Below are 24,917 nucleotides of genomic sequence, written 5' to 3'. Positions count from 1 at the left end.
AGGGAATTGTGTCCTGTGAGTGACTTACTTCACATAGAGGGTGCAGCTGGCCAAACAGTGCCTTATCTTGGTTACATTGAGGTGGAGGTGCAGTTTCCCAAAAGCGTCTGTGGAACCGGTAAAAGATTCAATATCTTAGCACTCATCTGTCCAGACCAATCTTATAATGAAAAAGTCCCACTTTTAGTAGGCACAAATATCCTCAAACACCTTATAGATGATTGTAAGAAGAAAGGTGGTGTCCAATTTTTCAAGTCCTTACCAATAAAAGCTGAATGGGCTTTTGCTTATCTGGATTGTTGCCAAAAGATGGAATGTGAATCCAGAAAGGCATACACGCTGCGAGTGAAGCTGAATAGCAAGTCATCTGTGCATATCAAGCCAAATGAAGTCTGCATGTTAAAGGGAATCTGTCACACTAAATTTGGAGGAGGAAGATACAAGGCCATAATCAGCGAGCCCCAACAACACTCTGTTCCAGGCGGCTTAATCATTTTTGATCAGGTGGTTGATGTTAAACCTGTGTCTCATAACAGCTTCAAGTTAATTGTGCAAAATGCCTCTACAAAAGATATAACACTTCCACCTAAAGCAGTCATTGCTGAGTGTGCAGCCGTTGATTGGGCACTACCTCTCCCATCTACTACTTCTCAATGGAAGCCTGCCCCAGTAGCTCATTCATTGATGGTAGCCCAGAGTGAGAAGCCAGTCTCCACAGACAGCCTGGGGTTCAGCTTAGATTTTGAGGGTAGTCCTGTGTCTCCAGAATTCAAAGCTTACATCCTAAATAGAATACAGTCTGAAGCTCCAAATGCCTTTGCTAGACATGATCTTGATGTTGGGACTCTTGCCGGTGTCACTCACCGCATCGAGCTTGAACCCCACATGCCTTTCAAGGAACGCACTCGACGTGTGTCACCAGCAGACTTTGAAGATCTTAAATGTCATTTGCAGGAACTGCTGGTATGTGGCATTATAGAAGAGTCCACCAGTCCCTATGCATCACCAGTAGTTCTAGTACGCAAAAAGAACGGTGATCTTCGTATGGTGGTATATTATCGGAAGTTGAACAAACTGACAAAGAAAGATGCATACCCGTTGCCTCGCATTGAGGAGACCTTTGCTCTCTTGTCGGGCTCAAGGTGGTTCACAGTGTTGGACCTCAAGAGCGGATACTACCAACTTGAAGTGGAGCCAGCTGATCGACCCAAAACCGCTTTTACCACGCCATTTGGGACATGGCAATTCCGAAAATTACCTCAAGGTCTCACCAACTCGCCTGCCACCTTCCAACGTACAATGGAACGAGTCATGGCAGGTATCAACCTGCAAGAGGTCATAGCATTTCTTGATGACTTAATCATATTTTCCAGCACTTTAGAGGAGCACAAAGAGAGGCTGATGACAGTGCTAAAACGGCTCTCTGACGTGGGCCTCAAATTGTCACCAGCTAAGTGCAAATTCTTTCAGAAATCAGTACATTACCTGGATCACGTCATATCGGAAGAGGGAATCCAGCCGGATCCTGGGAAAGTGTCCGCTATTAAGAACTGGCCAAAGCCCACAAATGTAAAGGAATTAAGATCTTTTCTTGGTTTTGCGGGCTATTATAGAAGATTTGTGAGAGACTTTTCAAAGTTAGCCAAACCTCTTAATGACCTGCTAAAGGGAGAGTTTTCTACAAGACACAAGAGTTCTGGCCATAAGCACAAGTCAAGCTCACAAGCTTTGGGAGGGCGGTGGACTCAGGACTGCCAAAATGCATTTGAAGTGATTGTGGAGAAGCTAACATCCGCTCCAGTCCTTGGATTTGCTGATTGGAAGCTGCCGTACGTGCTTCATACAGATGCCAGTACCATAGGGCTGGGTGCGGCCCTATATCAAGTACAAGATGGAAAGCCAAGAGTAATAGCTTATGCAAGTAGGGGCCTCAGCAAAAGTGAGAAGAATTACCCAGCCCATAAGCTAGAATTTCTTGCACTGAAATGGGCTATCAGTGAAAAGTTCCATGATTACTTATATGGGTCGGACTTCAAGGTTCTCACTGATAATAACCCATTAACTTATGTATTGACCAGCGCTAAACTGGATGCTACAGGCCATAGATGGTTGGCTGCCATTTCAATGTACAATTTTGACATTCATTACAAATCAGGAAAGAACAATCTGGACGCAGATGGGCTTTCTAGAATACCTTGTGGAGAAGCAGAAGAAGATGCAGACTCTGAGGAGTTCAAGCAGAGAGTGTCAAATCTTATAAACCGCACCTGGCAGTCTTCAGACTAATTTAATGTCCTTGAAGCTGGAGCAGTGGGAGCTGTTTGTATGAGGCATGATGTGCGGTTACTGATGAACACTGTAGATGAAGAAACTCAGGGGAACGGATCTGAAGTACCAGCAGTAGAGACACTCTTGTGTAATGAAGATGCTGTCCCTGAGAATTTGGATGAGCCAGAGCCATGGCCAGGCCAGCCTTCTCTTCCTAGTATGACCCAAAGAGATTGGCATGATCTGCAGAGAGCTGATGCGAGTTTAGCTCGTATGATTGAAATTATGGAGAGGGGAGTCATTAAGGAAACTCTGGACATAGGCACGGAACTGCCAGAAGTGCGTTTGCTACTGAGAGAGAACTCAAAGCTGGTGTTGAAGGAAGGTGTTTTGTACCGTAAAATTAAGAGGTCAGCAGGAGAGACCTTTTACCAGCTAGTCATACCACGAAGCCATAGAGGCCAAGCATTTGAAGGTGTGCATGATGAGGTTGGCCACATGGGCTTCGAAAGGACTATTGAATTAGCAAGAGCCAGATTCTATTGGCCTAAGATGACAAAATATGTGGAAGACAAATGCAAAACATGTGAGAGATGCGTACGGAGGAAGGCCCGCGCTCAGAAGGCAGCCAAATTGGTGAACATTAAGGTTCAAGGGCCCCTTGAGTTAGTATGCATGGACTTTCTTACATTGGAACCAGACTCCAAAGACATACGGAACATATTGGTCCTCACTGATTATTTTACCAAATACTCGCAAGCCTTTCCTACCCGTGATCAGACAGCCAGAACTGTAGCAACTGTACTATGGGAAAACTTCATCAGTCACTACGGATTTCCTCGCCGGCTGCATAGTGACCAGGGGGCCAATTTTGAGTCAGAGGTGGTTTCCGAGCTATGCAAATTGTCAGGGGTCAAATCCAGAACCACTCCCTATCACCCCAGGGGAAACCCTGTGGAGAGGTTTAATAGAACCTTGTTGGACTTGTTGGAACCCTGAGTGAAAAGAAAAAGGAGAACTGGAGAAAGTATGTTAAGCCTTTAGTCCATGCATACAATTGCACACGCAATGACACGACAGGGGAGGCTCCATTCCTTTTAATGTTTGGTCGCCAGCCGCGACTTCCAATTGATCTCTCCTTTGGTATTAGCCCAGAAGGTCACAATATAAAAACACACTCCACTTATGTGAGAGACCTGAAAAACAGACTCAAGCAAGCATATCGTTTGGCGTCAGAGAATGCAGAAAAACGTCAGTTGATGAACAAAAGGCGCTGGGATGCCAAGGAAACAGCGGCAGTTATTGAAGAAGGTGACAGAGTCTTGATCAGAAATTTGGGCCTCAGGAGAAAGCATAAAATAGCTGACCGGTGGGAGCCAAATGTCTATGTTGTAGTAAGACAACCAGATGAGAACATCCCTGTTTATGTTGTCAGGGAGGAAAACAGTACTGGGAGGGAGCGGATTCTGCATAGAGATCTTTTACTGCCCTGCGGATTCTTGCCTGCAAAGCTGAACGATGATGACGAGGAGCCAGGGACCAACCAAAGGCCAGTGACACGAGCTTCACAACCAGTGGCAGAAAAGGGGTCTTCTGATGAATCTTTGGAAAAGATGGATCTGTCCGGCACTGAGGCAAGTGTATTATCAAAGGAGGATAAAGATGGACATTCAGAAACAACACTGAATCCTGATGCACCTGAATTCTTTTTGGATTCAAGCGAGTGGCATAGTGAGGTGGATCCTGAAATTCAAGAGGCTGTAAATAGTTCTGCTGAGTTTGAGGAAGAAGGAGGGGAAAGAGAAGTAGAGGATGAGCCTGCAGTGACCCCAGTCTTGAAAGCCAGTAGACCATGCAGAAAGAGACTACCTCCTGCATATCTATCAGATTATGAGATTGGCTACAGAGCCAGTTGTAAGCAGCAGATGGTAGTTACCAGGCCTCAAGACTCAGAACTTTGTAGTATTCTAACGGCATTAAAGAGGCAGATTGAAATTCTTGCTCAGTCACTTAGAGAAGGAACTAACGGGGACGTTAGAATTTAAACAGGGGAGGATGTAACCCACTCAAAATATTAATAATCAAATAAGTTGTAATCCACTCAAAAAAAAAAAAATTATTAACCTCCCCAGAAAATTAACTACATTAATTAAAAAAAAGAAAAAGAAATAGATGAATAATAATTATAAATAAATAAATAAAAGGAAAAGAATATGGGGGTATGGGGCTGCTGCTTCGTTGGCTGTAGGCTAAGCTGCTAACAGACATGTTGGTAATTTGTGCAGAAGTTATGTGTTAATGTTAATAATGCACAGTGTTAGTCGTAAAATAATGAATATTTCTTGGTTATTGCTAATGCATATATCTGAGATATGTGTATTTTTGGAGAATTTGGTAAATGAGCACACTACAATGTAAGCTAGCGATGTTTTTTTTGTATTTGTTCATATCGCTTTATGCTGTTAACAGTTAAGAGTCTGTACTGTACGATTTATTGTACTAATGTGTTTGGTGATTTAGCTGTACGTTTATTAAGTAGTGTAAAGCAGTTCGGTCGTAAAGTTTTACGCTGTTACACCGCGCTGCAGCACATGCTCAGTGAGTACGGGGTGAACCCAGCAGATTGGAGGGAGAGTAGAGAGCTCGTCAGCCAAAACACAGTTTTCATCCATATAAACTCACTAATACCCTGATTTTATGCTAGATGGGAGAGATCTTGCTCTGTGGGACTACTGTGCTGTGCCTTATGATGATCGACTGCTGATGCCATGCAAACGGACCCGTGAGGATTTGTTGCTGTTTTTTTTTTCTCTTCAAGATTTTTTTTTTTTTTACCTGCAGGTGAAATTTTTTTTTTTTAACAGAAAGGCCTAAAGACTATTTTTTTTGTATTTCGGTATAAAGGGACTGTATTAAGGTGAACCCCACCCACATTGACATTCAATTCATGGCATTTGTACATTGAAAGTAAAACAAAAGTTCCTACCACGGTATGCTTGGGCCTGATATTTCTTTATTCAGACTCTACGGTAGTACATTGCTATCGGACCCACATAAAACAAGTTCTCATTAATCCCTTATTGTATATACAAGGTGGTTTAGACCTTGTGTACTAGGTTACAGATGCATACGCTGAGATAAGTGAGATTTATTAAGTGCAAATCCAGAATCAGTGTCATAACGGTCCAAGGTCATATAGCCGACACGGATAGAACGGGGTTCAGACATGACGCAAACAAAGCAAACATAAAAACAGAGCAAGGACATGAAACAGACCAATACATTCATACAAAGACTGACAAACACAAGGGGAAAACACAGGGCTTAAATACATGGGACAATGAGGGACAGGTGAACACAATCAAGGGCGGAGTAACAAAACACGAACACATGGACAGGACTGGGATTGGCCAACCGTGACAGTCTGAGGACTCCACACTTAAAGAAACTGAAAAAAGAAACTGATATCCCTTGACAATCCAAGTTATTTACCAGTACAGCATAAAAAGCAAAAACATACTGAATGACACCTTTAGAAGTTGCATACAAAAATATCATGTTAGGTCCAAATTTCTTGCATTGTTCTAACAGCCAAGGAGAACTATACACAACTACAAGTGGCTGTTTCTCAGTATGTGACAATGGTTGATAATAAAGAATGCTGTCCTGTAAATCTGTTTTGATCAATTTATCCACAGAAATGCAGTCACTGCCATCAATTCGTAGCTCCAAATTAAAACTTCCTGATGTTTCTGATGTCCTGAGGTTTGACATAATACCCTCTATCCAAAAGATTTGAATATCCCATGCTTGGTTGCCCATTCAACAGTTTTTAACAGAATAGCACTACTGGAAAGCCCTTGTAACAACCACTTATAAGTAAGATGGTGTAGGCCATCATCAATATAGCTGATGGATTTCTCCTTGTGAATTTTAAGATCATGGCCACTGTGTTCAAGCAAAGCTCTGACTATGCACCCCTGAGTGTTGTTCACAGAAATGAACTGAAATGACACATAAACTGGGCAAGAATTTGTTCAAGTCTTTTCTGGATTACCAGATGAGTTTCCAGATGAATGGTTGGAAGGTTCACACCTCCACTGTATATGCCTCATTTCTGCAAGACAAAGTCTCCTTCCAGGCTGTTTATTTATTGTGGCTTGCATCAGAGTGAAGAAGAGTGAGCCAAATTCCTATTGGACTAGCTTGTTTTTGTGGCCTCATAGGCAGGTAATCATGCCTCTGAGGCTGTTAACAAGACAAGACCTTCTTGCAGGCCACTTGGGTAGTTGTCTTTAAGGTCAAAGACAGATAAGTTCCTGTCAGGCTACTTAGTGTTAACAACCTGATAAGTCTATACAAGCTATCTGGTTCAACCTGCTTCACTCTGATGCAAGGCAAAATAAGTGATAAACAGCCTGGAAGGACGCTTTATCTTGGCTGCCTTAGAGACATTTACGCCTCTAAGGCAACATATTAAGACAAATATAAGTAGCTTGCCAGGATGTCATGTTCTGTTAACAGCCTTAGAAACTGGTAAATGTGTTTATTTCTCTAAGGCAGAGAATAAAATTGAAGGTGTTTGCAAATACAGTGCCTTGAAAAAGTATTCATACCCCATACTCATACCACTTTTCCACATTTTTTCACATTACACCCACAAACCTAAATGTATTTTATTGGGATTTTATGTGATAGACCAACACAAAATAGCAGGTAATTGTTAAGTGAAAAGAAAATTATACACAGTTTTCCAAATTTTTAATTAAAAAAAAATCTGGAAACTGTGGCATATATTTGTTTACCACCTTTCGCTGCAATTACAGCTGCAAATTTTTTGTGGCATGTCTCTACCAGCTTTGCACATCTAGAGGCTGAAATTTTTGCCCATTGTTTTCAAAAATGACACTCTTCTTACCACTTTTCCATAAAGGCCAGATTTGTGAAGTACATGACTAATAGTTGTCCTAAGGACAGGTCCTCCCACCTGAGCTGTGGATCTCTGCAACTCCTCTAGAGTGACCATGGGCCTCGTGGCCACTTCTCTCATTAGTGCTCCCCTTGTTTGGGTTGTCAGTTTAATTGGATGGCCTTGGTAGGTCTGCAGTTGTGCCATACTCCTTCCATTTTCAGATGATGGACTGAACAGTGCTCCGTGAGATGTTCATAGCTTGGGGTGTGTTTTTGTAACCTAACCTGGCTTTACACTTCTCCACAACTTTATCCCTGACCTGTCTGGTGTGTTGCTTGGTTTTCATGATGCTGTTTGATCTCTAATGTTCTCTAAAAAACCTCTGAGGTCTTCACAGAACAGCTCTAGTTACACTGAGAATAAATTACACACATGTGGACTCTGTTTACTAATTAAGTGACTTCTGAAGGCAATTGGTCACACTGGATTTTATTTAGGGGTATCAGAGTATGGAGGCTAAATACAAATGCCTGCCACACTTTTTCAAATGTATTTATTAAACGTTTTTGAAACTTTTTTTCACTTTACAATTACTTGCTACTTTGTGTTGGTCTACCACATAAAATCCCAAGAAAATACATTTAAGCTTGTGGGTGTAACATGAAAAAATGGAAAAGCTCAAGGGGTATGATACTTTTTCAAGGCATTGTATGTCTTGTTCTGTTAACAGACTTAGAAAAAGGTAAAGACATGTATACCTCTACGTAAGCGAAGTGTCCTTCCAGGCTGTTTATCAGTCATTGTGCCTTGCATTTGACTGAAAAATAGTGAACCAGATTCTTGTCAGGCAACTTGTGTTTGTGGCCTCAGGTTACAGGTAATATTGTTTGTCTTTTAGACTGTTAACAAGACAAGACCTTTTTGCAGGTTACTTATGTAGTTGTGCTTAAGGTCAAAGACAGATGAGCTAGACTCCTGTCAGGCTACTTAGTGTTAACAGCCTGAGAGGTCTACACAAGTCTATTCAAGCTGCTAACACTAGGAAGCCTGACAGGAATCTGACTCACCTTTCTTCAGTCTGAAACTAAGTGCAATGACATAAGAAGCTTACAAGTATGTCTTGTTCTGTTAACAGCCTTAGAAACTGGTTAAGATGTTTATGCCTCTAAAAGAGCGTAAAGTCTCCTTCCAGACTGTTCATTGAATCAGACTGAATAAGGGTGAACCAGATTCCTGTCAGGCTAGCTTGTGTCTGTGGCCTCAGAGAAAAAAAAACAAAAAAAAAACATTGTTCATGCATGACTTTTAACACCTTCTTACAGGCTACTTAGGTAGTTGTGCTTAAGAACCGATGAACTCCTGTCTGGGTACTTGGGGTTAGCAGCCTGAGAAGTATAGCCTGACAGGAATCTTGCTCATCCTTCTTCAGTCTGAAGCAAAGCGCAACAACATAAGTAGCTTGCAATAATGTGTTGCTTTGTTGACAGGCTTAAGCAGCATCAACATTTTATCTGCCTTTGAAACCATGAAGACTGTCTAGCCTGATAACCACCTTGTTCAGTCTTGTACGATAACCTGAAAAACAGCCTGGAAGGAGGCAAAATATTGTCAACAGTCTTAAAGACTCTATTGATGCTCTGTTTTTTGTGCCTCGGAGGCTGCTAATGCACTACAAAAGGCAACTCACCTATATATTTCCGTTTTTTCTGCAGTAAACAGGTATGGGGCAGAAGAAGGCAGGCATTACTGCTAGTGAGTGCTCATTGGCTGTTCACGCTCACTGACGTCATGGAAATACATGAGGTGCTGTTTTAAACTCCACTAACTCCAGTTCAGTTGTTCTTAAAAATATATCAGCGTCGCTTCGCTTGAAGATCACGGCCAGCCAGTATTGTTTTTTTTGCCCTTGTCCTTTGCATACAGAGATCTGTCTGGATTATCTAAATCTTTTATTAATTTTGAGTGCCATAGTTCATGCAATCCCCAAGTTCTTTGCTATGTGGAGAAATGTTATTCTTGAACTGTTGCACTATTTGCCTGCCTGTCTTTCAGAGAGTGGTAAACCCATTCCCATCAGCCTCTCTTTTTATATCTAATAATGACCGGTTGCCTTTTGTTGCCCCATCCCAACTTTTTTGAAACATGTTGCTGGCATCAAATGCTATCTGGGCATATATTTAAAAAAAAAATCCTGGACTTGTATGTGACATTACTTGAAGGGGAACCCAAAGTTTCTTTTCTTGCTCGTAGCTTCACAATACTGGTGACACTGTGTCCCACTGCATATGGTGATGACAGTGTACCACAATACAGACATTTGTGGCAGATGCAAACAGCCTAATCCTCCAAGGAATGATGCCATCATGTCATCGATGTACTGTCCCCTGTGCCAAGTTTCTCTTCAGCCGTGAGCAATGGAACCACTCTGAAAAAGATTTTGAATGTCTTCAGTGCTGGAGGAACCGTGTCCACATCATGTAGTCACTGCTTTTATAAGTTTAAGTGTGTGTATGGTGTTTATGTGCTGTTATAAACAAGAATTGTAATTAATAACTAATTGAATTCTAATGTTTAATCATTTCTGAATATGTTTAATACACTTATGATTATAGATAATGTCTTTTCAAATTAATTAAGGCCAATGTTTTTTTAAAAACCGGATCAGGGAAAAATAAACAAAACCACTGCACATGTTATCACTGGAAAAAAATCAATAACTTTCCATTTTACTAACAAAAATTAATATTTTTTTACTATACATTGTAGGCAGAAAAGTGAGTTAAGGACAACCAGAAGTGAGTTAGCTGATACTGGGGGAGCGCCAATCATCCTAGTGATAGTAGTGTCAAAGTAAACAAAAAACAATTATTGTAAAACCGTGTTATTGTGATGTGGAAAGACAGAGCCTAACCCATCACCAATCAAAATCATCCTTAAAGCTTAATATGCATAGGTGTGTATGTGGGTGGTGAAAGTACTTACCTGTGTACCAGTGAAGACGGAACAGCAAAAGGGGATGGCAGGGAAACTGACTCACCTTATCCTTATCAGGAGGATCCACCGATGGGGAGAAAAGAGGGGGGAGTCTAGTTCCCATCTGATACCCTAGTGATTATGAAAAGAAAGTTATGATGTTGCAAAGTATTGGCCAAAGCTATGATCATACCAGTGACTTGTTGCATATCCCTAACTGACCATGTATAGCGCTAATTAAATTGTAAGTAACACAGTTTAGACCACATAGTGGGGAATGGGATCCCCAAGGGCAGGGCTTAGTATATAAAACCCAGGGGTTCCTTAGAGAGGGTTACCTCACCCCCACGACTGATACTGAAAACACTAGCTGCCTGTAGTGTTTATAGGACTGCGTATGACGCTAGTATGTTATGTAAATACTTTATTTCTGTTTATTTTTTGTACTTTTTTAGTTTCTTGTCTCTCGTTTGTAAATAAATCATCTTTTAGTGCACTACATCTTTGGCTTTGTCCATCCTATTGGTCTCCTCACCCCCGCAGACACACGTAAACCCAAAAACCTCTACTTGAGAGGCAACATCACACGGTTTTCTTTGAAAGTCAAATCTTGGATATTAATCTACACAGATCTCTCTCCTGAACATTAAATATTTACAGTTGGCTTAGACCACCAATTTTTGCCAAAGTTTTGAGGTGGCCGATAACAGGGACACATACTTACAAGTCACAAGTGTCACTGGCATTTCGCTGTTTTAATCATCATAAAACATGACAACTGAATGAGAAATAAATGAACACTACTATGCAATGATTTTTATTAAATACAAATCAGAATGAGGATCAGTACCTCCAAATCCGAGGCCATGGTTCTCAGGCGGGAAAGGGTGGAGAGCCCTCTCTGGGTCGGGGATGAGCTCTTGCCTCAAGTGGAGGAGTTCAAGTATCTCGGGGTCTTGTTCACGAGTGATGGTACAAGGGAGCGGGAGATTGACAGGCGGATTGGTGCTGGGTCAGCAGTGATGCGGGCTCATTACCGGCAAGTCCACCGGGGAGGAGACCCCGGGGAAGACCCAGGACATGCTGGAGTGACTATATCGCCCAGCTGGCCTGGGAGCGCCTCGGAATCCCTCCCAGGGAGCTAGTGGAAGTGTCTGGGGAAAGGGAGGTCTGGGCCTCATTGCTCAGGATGCTGCCCCCGCGACCCGAACCCCGGAGAAGCGGAAGATGATGCATGGATGGATGGATGGATGGACAAATCAGAAAACAAATAAGAATAGAAATCATAACCAAATTCATGACTTGAAACCCACTTACCCGCCACCTACCTTGGACTAGCTGCCCACCCTACACTGATGTTTCCTAGCTGTTACTACTACTAATACTACTGCTATTAATATTAGTAGTATAATCACTTGTAGGTAGTTTGACCAGAGGAGCATGGGTGAACCCTGGTGAACCTGGTTCCTCCCAAGGTTTCTTTGATGACTTATTACTGATAACATGAAAACATGAATTTTAAAATAAAGGCACATTTTACATAGAAACACTTTGGGATCGTTTTTCATTCTTTACAAACCAATAATATGCTCTATTTTTTAGCCAACAAAGCATTCAGCGAAAATGTGTAAAATTAAAAACTTTATTTCACTTTCTCAGACATAAAATATAGCAGGAAGCCTTATTAATAAATCAAACTGCCAAGGTCCTTAAAAGGCTAATAACCAGGAACAGTGTCTGTCGACCAATAGTGGTGCATTAGGCCAATAAAAATTACTTTAGGGTCTCTAATATATTTAAAATCAGATATTAAGTGTATGAATGAAACTACGCAAACATGTAATAGTGTGCAACCTTTATTACACTGAAAATGACATAACATTCACAACATTTGCTTTTGGTAAGATTAATGTTATGAGACGATGTCCTCATTTTGGCTGAAAAATAAAATTCAGCATCTTAAGTATACAAAGCAAAATAATGATACAGCTCAAACATTTAGAGCTGTGGTGATGCAGTTGAACATATTGGCTCCAGCCTGTTCTATATAGAGCTTTACAGTCCCAAACACTGCGCTAAATTGTATTAAATCTGCCTAATGTGATGTTTTCACCACATAGCCCTCTGTATCCCAGACATCTGGTTGTGGTCTGCTAGGTGTCTAAAGACAATACGGCTCACACGCCACCTGCGTTTCACTCCCCGCGGCCGTGATGTCATCACACACCTGTTGCGGATGCGTACCGGGCAACTGTCTCGGGGCAAGGCTGCAATTTCTTTATCAGCTACCTCCTGCAGAAACACAAGTGGAATATCAGTATCTGTCATATATCAGCATAAATCATATCAGCATATGTTAACTCAGCAGCCTCAAAATAGGTTTAATGGAGTCACTTAAATACTACACATAATTATTATTAGCATGAATGGCTTAGTAAATTAAGAAAAAAAACAACAAAAGCACAATAAGGACCATTTGAAAAACTTTATCAGCACAAAACCAATTAAAATGAGAGAAGAGAATCAATCAATGGTTAAAGCTGTCTAATCTTCCAATTGTACTTACAGCTGGTAAGTCTCATAATGTACCATGACTTATATTTTTCTGCCTTAACTGTAACTTAACTGTAGTGCAGGAATTAAATTTCAGTGCCAAAGGAACTTTGTCTTACAAAATTATGGTGTAACTAATAAAAGAGTCTGCTACTAATTTGTGGAGCACCACCCAGCATAATTCGCCAATACAGCCTCCATAAACCAGCACCCAAAAAGGTTGGTGAGAAAGATCAACCAGCATCTAAATGGCCCACAAAACAGAAAATTCACCTGATAACAGGGTGATTTGATTACATTGAGAAATGAAAGCTAGAGGAACAATATTCATTGTACATTTCACTGCATTGTGCGAAGGCATTAAAATACTGAACAAACAGGAAAGGACTTAAGACAAATTCGTATCAGTTAACTATTATTAAGTTCATCGATCAATGTTAGTATTAACCAATTAAGTAAAAAAAAAATCTTAATCATAACATAACAAAAACTGGCAGCCCTAGACAACAATAACAGGCAATGAAGGGATAAATAAAATAAAAGAAAAAGTAATGCTACATGTTAATTGTAAGAGCAAATAGTTAATAAGCAAGAAAGGCAGTAGAGTTGGAGATAAGCACCTGTAACTCTTTAGGTAAAAGAGTGTTTTTTCTGATGGCATTGATGCGTAATCTTGTGTCTGCAAACTCGTAGGCCATTTGCCTTCTCTTCACATCCCGTAACATTCTCCAGTCAACATAATACCCTCTGACCTGCTCCAATACTCCAAGTGACCTGCTGCATGCCTGAAATATATGTGAATATACCACAAGAAACATTAAGAACAGATAATCACTGACAGGCAAAAAGAACTGTTCATCTGTCTATATCTTATGAACTATTTTGGCGTATTTTTCCTCCCTGTTCACTTAAAAGAAGAAAACCACAACAAATGACAGATATTCCAAGAGAATGTATAATGGCACACAGTGGAGAAATGGAGAAAAAAACCATACCACTATGGATGGTCTGCGGAGAGCAGTGAAGAGTGGGTACGAAGCAACGCCTCTTAATCATCTTAAGTGTTTCCCAACTTGGTCCTTATGGCCCGCCCCCCAATCGGCCCACGTTTCCTTCTTTCCTATATGTTGTGAAATAGGCTGGAGCAAAAATAGGGTCCATTTGGGTGGGCCCTGAGGACCAGGTTGGGAAATTCTGCTCCAAATCATTTTTAAAAACTTTAGGAAAGTATAACAAGGCAGTGTAAGGTTGTCTTAAAACCAGGGAATCTACAAAATGCTTACTATACTGTCTAAAAAAACTGCTAAAAGCCTAATTTCTGTAATGTTCACTGACACACCCATAAATGAAAATGAAAACAGGAAATGCATACAACAAATTGCAGTGTTTATCAGAGGACAGAGTAACAGCCAGGAAACTGATACTGGAAAAAATAACACTTAAGTGTAAGAAAGGAAATTGGCAGTCTGAAGTACAAAACGACCTATATATATATATTGGTATCCAATAACAACTATCAATGTTAACAATATGCACATTCATCATTCTCTGGAAGATAACTTTAATGACACAAATTTAGATGTGTTTAGTATTCAACTAGTTACCACTCTTAATTATGAGTAAACCTGATATTCGTGACTCCAGAAACACTTGCGGTAGATAGTTCATAAATGCTTACAGATGATCAATTCCAAAACAGGTAAAAATGGCAAGTGTTAGTGAACTCTTCAGTTTTGGGGATCACTTGTGCATGTATTTAATGAAACAACTACACAGGTGTAGAAAACGTGAGCAGGCTGTACAAAAAGAGTGGTGAGAAATCAAGTTTGTATATACAGTCATGTAACTTGAACTTAAATGAGCTTGAGCAGCTCCACCGTCTCAAGACGCTGCTAGCTGCGTCACATACACGATTAACGTTACTTGTGACTCAACATGTGAAAGTTTCTCTTTTTTAAAAGCTAGCTAGCAAAGCAAGTCAGCTCTGGAGGTCACACGTTATACAGTGGACATGTAAAAACGTGACCATAATCTTTCTTTTGCAAAATAACAAAAGCACGACGGTGTTAAAACAAGGTACAAGGCTCCAAGACACTTAGATGACAATCGGTGTGTTTTACCTGTTTAGTGACCATTAACGTTGACTCAAGGATCCCCAACCCACATCTAAGCATCGCGCAGGCGGCCATGTTGGAATACCGGCTGTTGAGTTGATGGAAAGTGATCGTTTCAACGACCTCTAGTGGTCTGGAGCGCGAGCCCACACGGCACCACAAGTTTAGGCAGCTCTGAACCAACAGTTTCAAAAAGAGTACGCTGTAAAAAGATGGCGAACAGCACTGTGAGTAGTTGTCTTCACGTATGTTTTTTTTTCTAATTGTAATTATAATTATGAGAAAGCATTTAGCTAAGAGCTTAATTAGTTTGTAATTACATGTAGTGAACAACTTCAGTAATATAGCGTTTACAAAAATGAGACAATATGGCTGTAATTTGGACGTCGATAATGGATTTTCACAATACTTATTTAATTTAACGTATTTTTAGTATATTATATAGTCTTAGGATCACAGTATCATAATAATAATAATAATAATAATAATAATAATAATAATAATATGTTTTTTAATTCCTTATTTATGCCTCGTTTTATGGAAAGCCAATAGTGCCAAAATGTCTCAAGGCTTTTCACCTATATTGATGCCTTCTAGTGGGCCGACAATGTAATACTCCACATAGACGACATAAGACCTCCTAAGCTGACACGCTCACGATCTTCTGAGAAGGCAGATATGTGAAGTTTTCTCACTTTTAAAGAATATTTTATTAGACTCCAAACAAAGCGAATTATTATTAAATAAGTATTTAATGTTTATCAGCTTTATGTGTAGGCCTAACTACATACAAAAATAACTGTTGTTTACACATTGTCCTACATATTTAGGTGTACATTTAAACACACAAAAAATATTGATAATGGATAGAATCAGTAATGGATGAAATTAAATTATGGTATCAAAGAATTTTCAAATTCTTATTTTATTCACCCTCTTTACACTCTAGGAATCCATTATGCTGCTTAGACGCTTATATTAATATGCTTTAATTTTGCACTGTTTGTTTACTGTGCTGTTACAAGTTGCCCCAAGGCCTTCGAGAAATTTCATCCAACTGCACAACTGTATATGGCTGAAATGACAATAAAGATTAATTTACCTGACCTGATATCCTATATACTCAATTCCAAAAAAGCTGGGACAGCTAAATGTGAAATGTCACTAAATGTGAAATGGCCTACACATAATGCTGATAAACACACACACACACACACACACACACACACACACACACACACACACACACACACACACACACACACACACACTCACTCACACACACACTTTCTCCCTCAGTGTAAGCTAATAAACATGAAATACTTTTTTAAGAATTATATTATCCATAATCATTAAAATAAATATATTTTGTTTTGGAATGAGACTTGTGTAGTAAGCTACTGTTAGATTTTAGTTTGAATCTTGCAATTTTAGGCGACTCTGAGAACTTGAGCTGGAGTTCTGGGCAGCTTCAGCCTGTAATTAGTAAATTGCTTGGACTGAATTGAAAATTGAAAACGGTATCAAAAAACTATATTTGATGTTTTATCTAGTACTGTTTTTTGTTTTTATTTTTTTAAGTGATACATTTCTTCTGTTCCAAATATTTTAGAACATGCTGCAAGCATCATTTGTCCCAACCCAATTTTTTGGAATGGGGTTTGTATTTTAGTAGATATAACACTAAAAACATGGAATTATATTTACAAAAACCATAGCATTTTTGACTTATTCTGAGCTTTTAAACATGAAATGCTGAGTGTGAGCACATTGTGCTTTCTGCTTAGTTAATGCCTTGTGTAGTGTAACCCTTATCCTGCAATATTCAGGCATGCACAGTTTAATGTTTTCTTTGTTGTAACTTATCCACACAATGATAGGCTTGTTAATTAGTATATTTGAATATATTTGAATCAGATGGTTTGAGGGCACAAAAACCACACCCCCATCCATCTTCTAAGCTGCTTATCCTCCTGGGTAACAGGGGTAATTGGGTGGAAGCAGGAAACACCCTGGACAGGTCACCAGGCCATAGCAGAGCAGACACACAGACACATTTGGGTGTACATTTACACACACACACACACACACACGCACACACACACACACTCGTACATTCATACACACACACTGATGTGCCAGGATGTGGAACTTCAGGCTCATAATCCTATTAAAGTAAATCCTATTAAACTAAAGTATTAAAATCAGTTTTTGAAAATCTTGGCATTTAAAATTAGTTTGTACTTGTTCAGAGCAGTCTGAGCAGATCTACATGAGCAGGTTTGGCTGAACAGTACAAAATTGCATTATTCGCATGCAAGTGCACTTTGCAGTCTGAGGTGGTATACATTTCAAATATACATTGATATGTATATTAAATAAACATGACCCAGGAGTTGGACCTCTGCAGTGTTTTCTGTCTGAGAGGTAATTTTGGGCCCATTTCGCTGTCTAATTATGAAAGCTAATCATTTGTAACTATCCCAAAAGAAGGCTGTGTAGAGATAATTTAAAACCAGGGTGGTCAAAGACATGGTGCTGTGTCTTTCTCTAAAGCCAGATGGAAAGTTAAACAAGTCTGAGTTTTCATAATGGAATGATTTGAGCTGGCTGTTTACTAAAGATTCCAAATTGGGGAAAAGCACACACTTAGCAATAACATGCCCAACAGTGCAGTTAGTATGCCACCATCATGCTGCTGTATCATATGATATTGTAAAAAAATTCTTGACCACCAACAAAATGTAGCCAGGCAGGGGCCAAATATTTGGGCCCAGAGGCTAATATTTTGATGATCCAAGCTTCTACATTTATGTAATTTGACAAGTTGTTTCAACCTTGAAGTTTAAAAGAAATTTGATTTATTTTCCTGTTGCTGCTGCAGCAGATGATGAAATACAAGTTTAGAAGATCTTCAACCTTTTTTGTTTATTCTAATTATTATTTTTTTTAATTTACATTTTAAACTCTTGTCAAATTTAATTTTTACTTTATTATCCTGTGTTCTGTCAGGAACAGGTAATTCTATACTAGACAATTAAAAAGCAGCTCTTAAGTACTTTTTTGCTATAAGTAGGCTTTTAGTATCAAATTTGGTATCTAAACACTTTTAAAGCAGTACTCAGGCAGAGCACTGTAGAGCTTAAACAAGCCTGCATGTTTCTACATCAAAATAGTAGTGGTTAGACATGGTTACAGGTTAGGCATGAGCATCCAGATGGTGGCAGTCTAAAGCAATTTAAGAACGCGCTTCATGCTTCAAGATTGGTGTTATTTCCAGTGCAGTTTTTCTATAGTGACATTAGGATTAACTTCTTTACCCTTTGCAGAAACTGATATCAATAAGTAAGTGAGTACAGAAGCTCATCCTCAGTTCCATATGAATTTGCATTTTAAGAAATTTGTCAAATCCATAGTCAGGGACTGCAGATTTTCCTATTTTTAGGAAAGGCCTATTTTTAGTACAGAGTTTATGTAAACATATCACATTGGAGACATGTGGCCCAGCTGAGTAAAGAAATAATATCTAGTAACACTACAGATTAAAGGCGTTGCAACCCTGCAGCCACCCTATTCTATCTTGGCTCCTCCTAAAAATGCAAGGAGGGTTTTTTGGCCATCTGCAGATTTCTCATGGCCCAACAGTACCAGTTACATGCAGTAAATCACTGTCAAACATCCTGGCACTTACTCAACCATTCAGCTTCTTCCTAGCTTTAAATACGTCTTTGTGTCTGCATGTTAGGCACCATTTATAATAATGTCACATATACTTCAGAAAATTCACAGTGTGAAATCACCTGGGAAATATGTTCTCCTTCAGACAAGGGCCATTTTGTTACATAGAGTGGACCAATGCTGAGCATTCATTCATTACCATACATTACCAAATGTTATATAACAGAAAAACCAAGAGAGATGTTTATCATCTGATCCTTTTATTTAGCACTGCTGTACTGTGTAGGGGAGAGTGGGTCATATCCTAACATGGAGTAAAATATAATATAGATATTTTATGTGCTTAAACATGTTTATGTAGAACATGCTTTTTGTACCAGCTTTTTTCATCATATGCCTTTTTGATTGCTGGATTGTATGTATATAAGACTCCACAATTATATAACTATAATCACCCAATTGTGTCTGTTTCATAGCACAATTTTGAAGCCTGCAAGTAACTCACAGAAAGATATGTTATGGTAAAATACCACCTCTATTCAGCAGAGATAGTTTGCAGCATTACAGCTTTATGTTTTTTGTAAGTGTTTAGGTTGGAAAGCTCATCTGGTTCAAATAACATTGACTTCTACTGAATTAACCTTGTTTGGACCTTTTAATGCCTGTTACAACTAGCCCCACAGTCTGTTACAGTTAATACCACTTGTGGGGTAAGTTATAATGTTTGTACTCAGTCCAGTTTTCATTGGCATTAGAGATGTGTAGGTTGCTTGCATATAAACTGATTAATCTTTCTCAAATACATTTAAAATTATTTAACAAAAGCCAAAATATGTTGTGCCCCACTCTCCCCTATGTAAAAAAAAAAGTCAGCATAAAGAGTGTTCAGTACTCCATAATTCATTGTTCAAAAACAGTGGAAACTTTTACACCATGCTTATATGTCATGCTAAGCTGTTTAAACCGCCGGTCACTTTGTCCTTCTCCTCTGCATTACATTGGTTTAGCATTCAATCCTTAAGCATTTCTAAAACAATGCAAGTGAATTCCTCTTTTTCCTCAGTTTTCTGAAGCAACCATTCTTACAGGCTGCTAGAAGACAGGGTCACAAATATATGAGGGAGTAAAAAAGCATTATGAAGAAAAGTGTTTTTCTCAAACAGGTCAGCACATCATGTGGATTAAGAGGCAGCTTATCAAATATGTTAATTATTATTATTAAATATGTTCTCTGAATTACTGCACTGTAACATGGTGCTCACACGCTGTGAATATAAAAGGAAGACATTTAATAAGTATCTGAATATCTCAGAACTATTCATCTAATCACCTCAGTACCATGCATGATGTAGCACAAAAAACATGCAGTGCCTTCTGAAATGGAAACTAGCATTGCACCACTGGCTGCTTCAATCCATAAAACAATACAAACCTAAACTTCCCAACAAAACTGTTGTATTTCAGTAAGTATTTAAAAAATGCATAAAAAACAAAAAACTAAATTCTGCTGACAGACTTTTTCCTTTGCACAATATAAGAAACCTCAACTCTTTGAAGAACCACTACAGCATTTTTTCAACATAATTTCTATCAGCTGCATCTGTAGCATGCAGTCTGTTTTTTAAAATTAAAGCAATCGCCTGTCTGTCTTAACAGATTTTTTGTTATTTTTTAAGTACAAAGACACGCATTGACATCGTTGTCCATGGTGCTTGACTGTATGCTATAGTGGCAGCATGCAAAGGTTTGAAAAATGCAAATTCCTTTTTAGTCAAATCATAGTCTTCAACTTTGAAGGAAGTGGGCAAAATGTTTTACTTCATAGAGAATATGCATTAAAGGAACTAATTTGTGTATGTTCTCTTTATGTACACAAAGTATGTTGAATGTTAGACAAAATCACTTTGATTTACATGAACACATTACAGTAATGGAGCTTAACCTTTATACTGTTGATGTTCAGTTAATTCTAAACAAAGAGATTTATGTCCATTTATTTTGTGGGCTAGCTTTTAAACAAACTTTGCATGTGATTGCTAGTATGTGTTGTTATATATAAGCAATTCTTCCTTCCACCTTTCTCTGTTAGTACAGAGTATATTGCACCCGAAAAAGCTGCTCTTTGTGTTACCATGGTTTTCCATTTTGCTTTCAATGGACAGATGCATGGACAATGTAGTGATGCGTAGTGGTAAGTATTTGCCTTAAATTAGCAAGGGCATACAGTTTGAACGTGAATAAAAAAAAAGCAACTGTTTCAGAATCATGCCATACCCCACCCACCTCAAAAATATAATTTTGTCCCCAAGAATGGAACAAGAGTTAACTAAACAATAGAACACAAGGGGGAATGTCTTATCATAAAAAACATCATGGCTGTGATTGTCATGATTGGCGCCTCCCAGTCTTCCATGTGCTTGTGTTTACCTCCCAGTCTTGTCCATATGCTTTTTGTTTTGATTCTTCACTGTCCTGCTCCCTTGTTTCGTGACTCCACCCTTGATCGTTTTCACCTGTGTTGTCCCCCTGTGTATGGTTAACCCTCATTGTGTCCCTGTATAAATGCTCTGTGTTTTCCTGAGTTTCTCGCTGGTCTTTGTTTGATGTTTGATGTGTTGTATGGTGTTTGATCTTCTAGCCTCGTTATTTGTTAACCTGTTTTAATTTTCATTATGTCTGTCCCTCCTGCTCTCCGTGTTGACCCTCTGACCCTGGGCCGTCTCGACCTTGATTATGGATTTGCCCTTAATAAATCTCACTTTTCTCAGCATATGCGTTGGTCATGATCATCGTTCCCCACCGTTACAGTGATTTTATGTTATTGATTACCACAGCCATGATATTACTTGCAACAACACATAACAACACATAAATTATTTCAATAAAGAACAGTGTGGGAAAATCTCCAGAGCTACTGTCCTTTTTTGACATTGAACATTTGACAATGAATTTTGGGAAAAACAAAACAAAAAAAAAACTACATATTTGGGGCCCATGGTGGCTCAGGGGCTGTAAGCAACTGCTTACACAGTTCATAGCCAGTAACAGCTATTCTTTAATATTTTCCAACACATTATTTTAGTACATACCCGATGAATATTGTTCACATCTCAGAGCAAGGCACTGAACAATGTTGCACCATAAAGTACAACCCCAATTCCAGTGAAGTTGGGACGTTGTGTAAAACATAAATAAAAACAGAATACGATGATTTGCAAATCATTTTCAACCTATAATCAATTGAATACACTACAAAGAAGTGTTTTTTTTTCACATTTTCATTCATTTTGAATTAGATGCCTGCAACACGTTCCAAAGAAGTTGGGACAGGGGCAACAAAAGACTGGGAAAGTTGAGGAATGCTCAAAAAACACCTGTTTGGAACATTCCACAGGTGAACAGGTTAATTGGAAACAGGTGAGTGTCATAATTGGGTATAAAGGGAGCATCCCTGAAAGGCTCAGTCGTTCACAAGCAAGGACGGGGCGAGGTTCATCACTGCGTGAACAACTGCGTGAGCAAATAGTCCAACAGTTTAAGAACACCGTTTCTCAATGTGCAATTGCAAGGAATTTAGGGATCTCATTATCTACAGTCCATCAAAAGTCATCAAAAGATTCAGAGAATCTAGAGAAATCTCTGCAAGTAAGTGGCAAGGCAGAAAACCAACACTGAATGCACGTGACCTTCGATCCCTCAGGTGGCACTGCATTAAAAACCGACATCATTCTGTAACGGATATTACCACATGGGCTCAGGAGCACTTCAGAAAACCACAGTCAGTGAACACAGTTTGTCGCTTCATCTACAAGTGCAAGTTAAAACTCTGCCATGCAAAGCGAAAGCCATATATCGACAACACCCAGAAACGCCACCGGCTTCTCTGAGCCCAAGCTCATCTGAGATGGACTGACACAAAGTGGAAATGTGTCCTGTGGTCTGACGAGTCCACATTTCAAACTGTTTTTGGAAATCATGGACGTCATGTCCTCTGGGCCAAAGTGGAAAAGGACTGTGTGGATTGTTATCAGCGCAAAGTTCAAAAGCCAGCATCTCTGATGGTGTGGGGGTGTGTTAGTGCCCATGGCGTGGGTAACTTGCACATCTGTGAAGGCACCATTAATGCTGAAAGGTACATACAGGTTTTGGAGCAACATATGCTGCCATCCAAGCAACATCTTTTTCAGGGACGTCCTGCTTATTTCAGCAAGACAATGCCAAGCCACATTCTGCACGTGTTAAAACAGCGTGGCTTCGTAGTAAAAGAGTGCAGGTACTAGACTGGCCTGCCTGCAGTCCAGACCTGTCTCCCATTGAAAATGAGTGCCACATTATGAAGCGCAAAATACGACAACAGAGACTGTTGAGCAACTGAAGTTGTACATCAAGCAAGAATGGGAAAGAATTCCACCTACAAAGCCTCAACAATTAGTGTCCTCAGTTCCCAAACGCTTATTGAGTGTTGATAAAAGGAAAGGTGATGTAACACAGTGGTATTTGATGCAGGCATCAAATTCAAAATGAGTGAATATTTGCAAAAAACAATTAATTTTATCCGTTTGAACATTAAATATCTTGTCTTTGTAGTGTATTCAATTGAATATAGGTTGAAAAGGATTAGCAAATCATCTATTCTATTTTATTTATATTTTACACAACGTCCCAACTTCATTGGAATTGGGGTTGTATATAGGCATTAAAATCAATTTAAGAAATCCAGCAGAGACATAGCTTTTGAGTACTCGATCACAGAGCCCCCTTGGTCATTTCTTTACTACATGACTCTGACAGGTTAAAGATTAGCTTAAAGGTATGCTGGAGGGAGGCATTCTGTTGCACCACATACACTAATGAGAGACTTTGCTAGTATTTGAATCAGTGGTGGAAAAGTAACTACTAGCATGCAATTTGCTGTATTTTGTCACTGACTGTGGTTATTTATCCATCACTAAAACAAAAAACGACCATTGAAAAAATTCCCATAATCTCTAATAAAAATAAAAAAAGAAAAGAGTAGCTTTCACATACACTAAAGCTAAATCAAAACTATAATATCCAGTGTAAACAAAGTATGAAGATTTTTTCTCTCTTCCAGCATTGTTCATAACTTTTTTCAAATTTCTGATCTCATAAATGCACCTGATTGGTAGGTTTGCTGTGATTTAGAATGGTTCTACAGTTAGCTTTGTCTTGCATTCTTATTATGGCATTTGTGGTCATTGGAGACCAGCCCCAGGCTATGAGGTGAAGTTGCTTTGACCTGAGGTATAAGCTTTCATGACCTTTGTAATGTGTTGCATTGCTCTGTTGGAATCCTATCAATCTAATGGCTGGTGACTGCTGGTTAACCCTAATCTCATCATGAAGGGTCTTCACTGGAGGACATCGACTTACTTTTTGAGTCAGTGTAGCAGAAATCATATAGAATACCTGCCAGTCCAGTTTCTTTTTTCAACAAATGCCCGTGCTGTAATAGAGGTAGAATGTGTTCATAAGGAACAGCTCTCCTCTGATTAAGTTAATAACAATTCTAATATTCTAAGTCCTATAGATGTTTTTTATCCTTTCTGAAGATATTAGCAGACTGCAGTACAAAGCCATAAGAGCAGATTAGATGCCTTGCCAAGGACACTCCTGGTGAATCTTGGCACATTTGAAGTGCTTTATCAAACAGCATTGTTTTCTTATTTCACTTCATACGCCTAACTAGTAGTTGAAGAATTAATTGTCTCTTCATACCGCATTAGATTTTTTATGTTAAATGAGGAAATATAGACATTACAGGTAGTGGACCTCTAACAGCCAAGCTCTGAAGGCTTCAATTTTTCTGTTCTGTAAGACAAGTACATTTATGCCACTTTGGATCCAAAAAGCCAGATGTTTTTTGAAGTAACATCTGTGAATTTGTTCAGTGGGACCACCAAGGTCAGAAGGAAGTAAACCCCCAGGACATGCTCTTCTCTTCCCTATAAGGAGGTGTGGAGGCACTGTCAAGAAGAGCACACACTCTTAAAAATAAACATGTCATTCATTTTTAACTACTGAGGAACCCATTATCTTGAGACGTGCAGGAGGAATTCAGCAGCTATTTTTATTGCTTGTCCAGAGAATGAAAGATAAATGGAGCAGATGTACATGAGTGTCTCTTCTGCAATACGCAAAAACAGTAATGAACAAAGCAAATTTGAAAAAGTCTTCATCATTTACTGTTCAAAATTGGGTATTCAAGGCATAAACATATTCATATTGATATCTCATGATGTTTCCTTTGAATCCATTTCAGCTCCTCTTGTCATGTCAGGGACGATATAGTGGAAGCTATACATATATATATAATGGGACAAACAGATGGTAGAAGCTTTTACTGCAGGATATTCAGTAGCAATTTTGGAAACTCCACCATACATACACCTCCCTAT

At 39.2% G+C, this 24,917-nt stretch overlaps 1 protein-coding gene and 1 long non-coding RNA gene across 2 annotated transcripts; both read right to left on the bottom strand.

The window, feature by feature from the left end:
* Nucleotides 1–5,261: 5,261 nt before the first annotated feature.
* Nucleotides 5,262–11,050, bottom strand: LOC108435252. The gene is made up of 3 exons (XR_001858431.2): nt 11,004–11,050; nt 10,218–10,285; nt 5,262–9,605 (listed from the first exon to the last, which is right to left on the bottom strand). It is a non-coding gene; the product is annotated as an uncharacterized LOC108435252 (long non-coding RNA).
* Nucleotides 11,051–11,993: 943 nt separating this feature from the next.
* On the bottom strand, nt 11,994–14,959 carry mrps14 (mitochondrial ribosomal protein S14). Its single transcript, XM_017710959.2, has 3 exons — nt 14,827–14,959; nt 13,327–13,491; nt 11,994–12,445 (listed from the first exon to the last, which is right to left on the bottom strand). The coding sequence occupies exons 1-3, from the start codon at nt 14,893–14,895 to the stop codon at nt 12,263–12,265; spliced, it is 417 nt and encodes a 138-aa protein (XP_017566448.1). The 5' UTR covers nt 14,896–14,959; the 3' UTR covers nt 11,994–12,262.
* Nucleotides 14,960–24,917: the final 9,958 nt, after the last annotated feature.

Source organism: Pygocentrus nattereri, chromosome 2, assembly GCF_015220715.1.
Source record: "Pygocentrus nattereri isolate fPygNat1 chromosome 2, fPygNat1.pri, whole genome shotgun sequence".
In the NCBI taxonomy this organism is placed as follows: domain Eukaryota; kingdom Metazoa; phylum Chordata; class Actinopteri; order Characiformes; family Serrasalmidae; genus Pygocentrus; species Pygocentrus nattereri.
Note: the sequence above shows the minus strand (reverse complement) of the source record. Positions and strands in the feature narration are given on the sequence as shown.

What these genes read in the sequence shown, in the direction of transcription:
- mrps14 (XM_017710959.2), bottom strand. Translation starts at nt 14,895, where the DNA reads ATGGCCGCCTGCGCGATGCTTAGATGTGGGTTGGGGATCCTTGAGTCA. An exon ending in CGTTAATGGTCACTAAACAG is followed by an intron (nt 13,492 to 14,826) that starts GTAAAACACACC and finishes CATATATTTCAG; the next exon opens with GCATGCAGCAGGTCACTTGG. An exon ending in TTTTACCTAAAGAGTTACAG is followed by an intron (nt 12,446 to 13,326) that starts GTGCTTATCTCC and finishes GTGTTTCTGCAG; the next exon opens with GAGGTAGCTGATAAAGAAAT.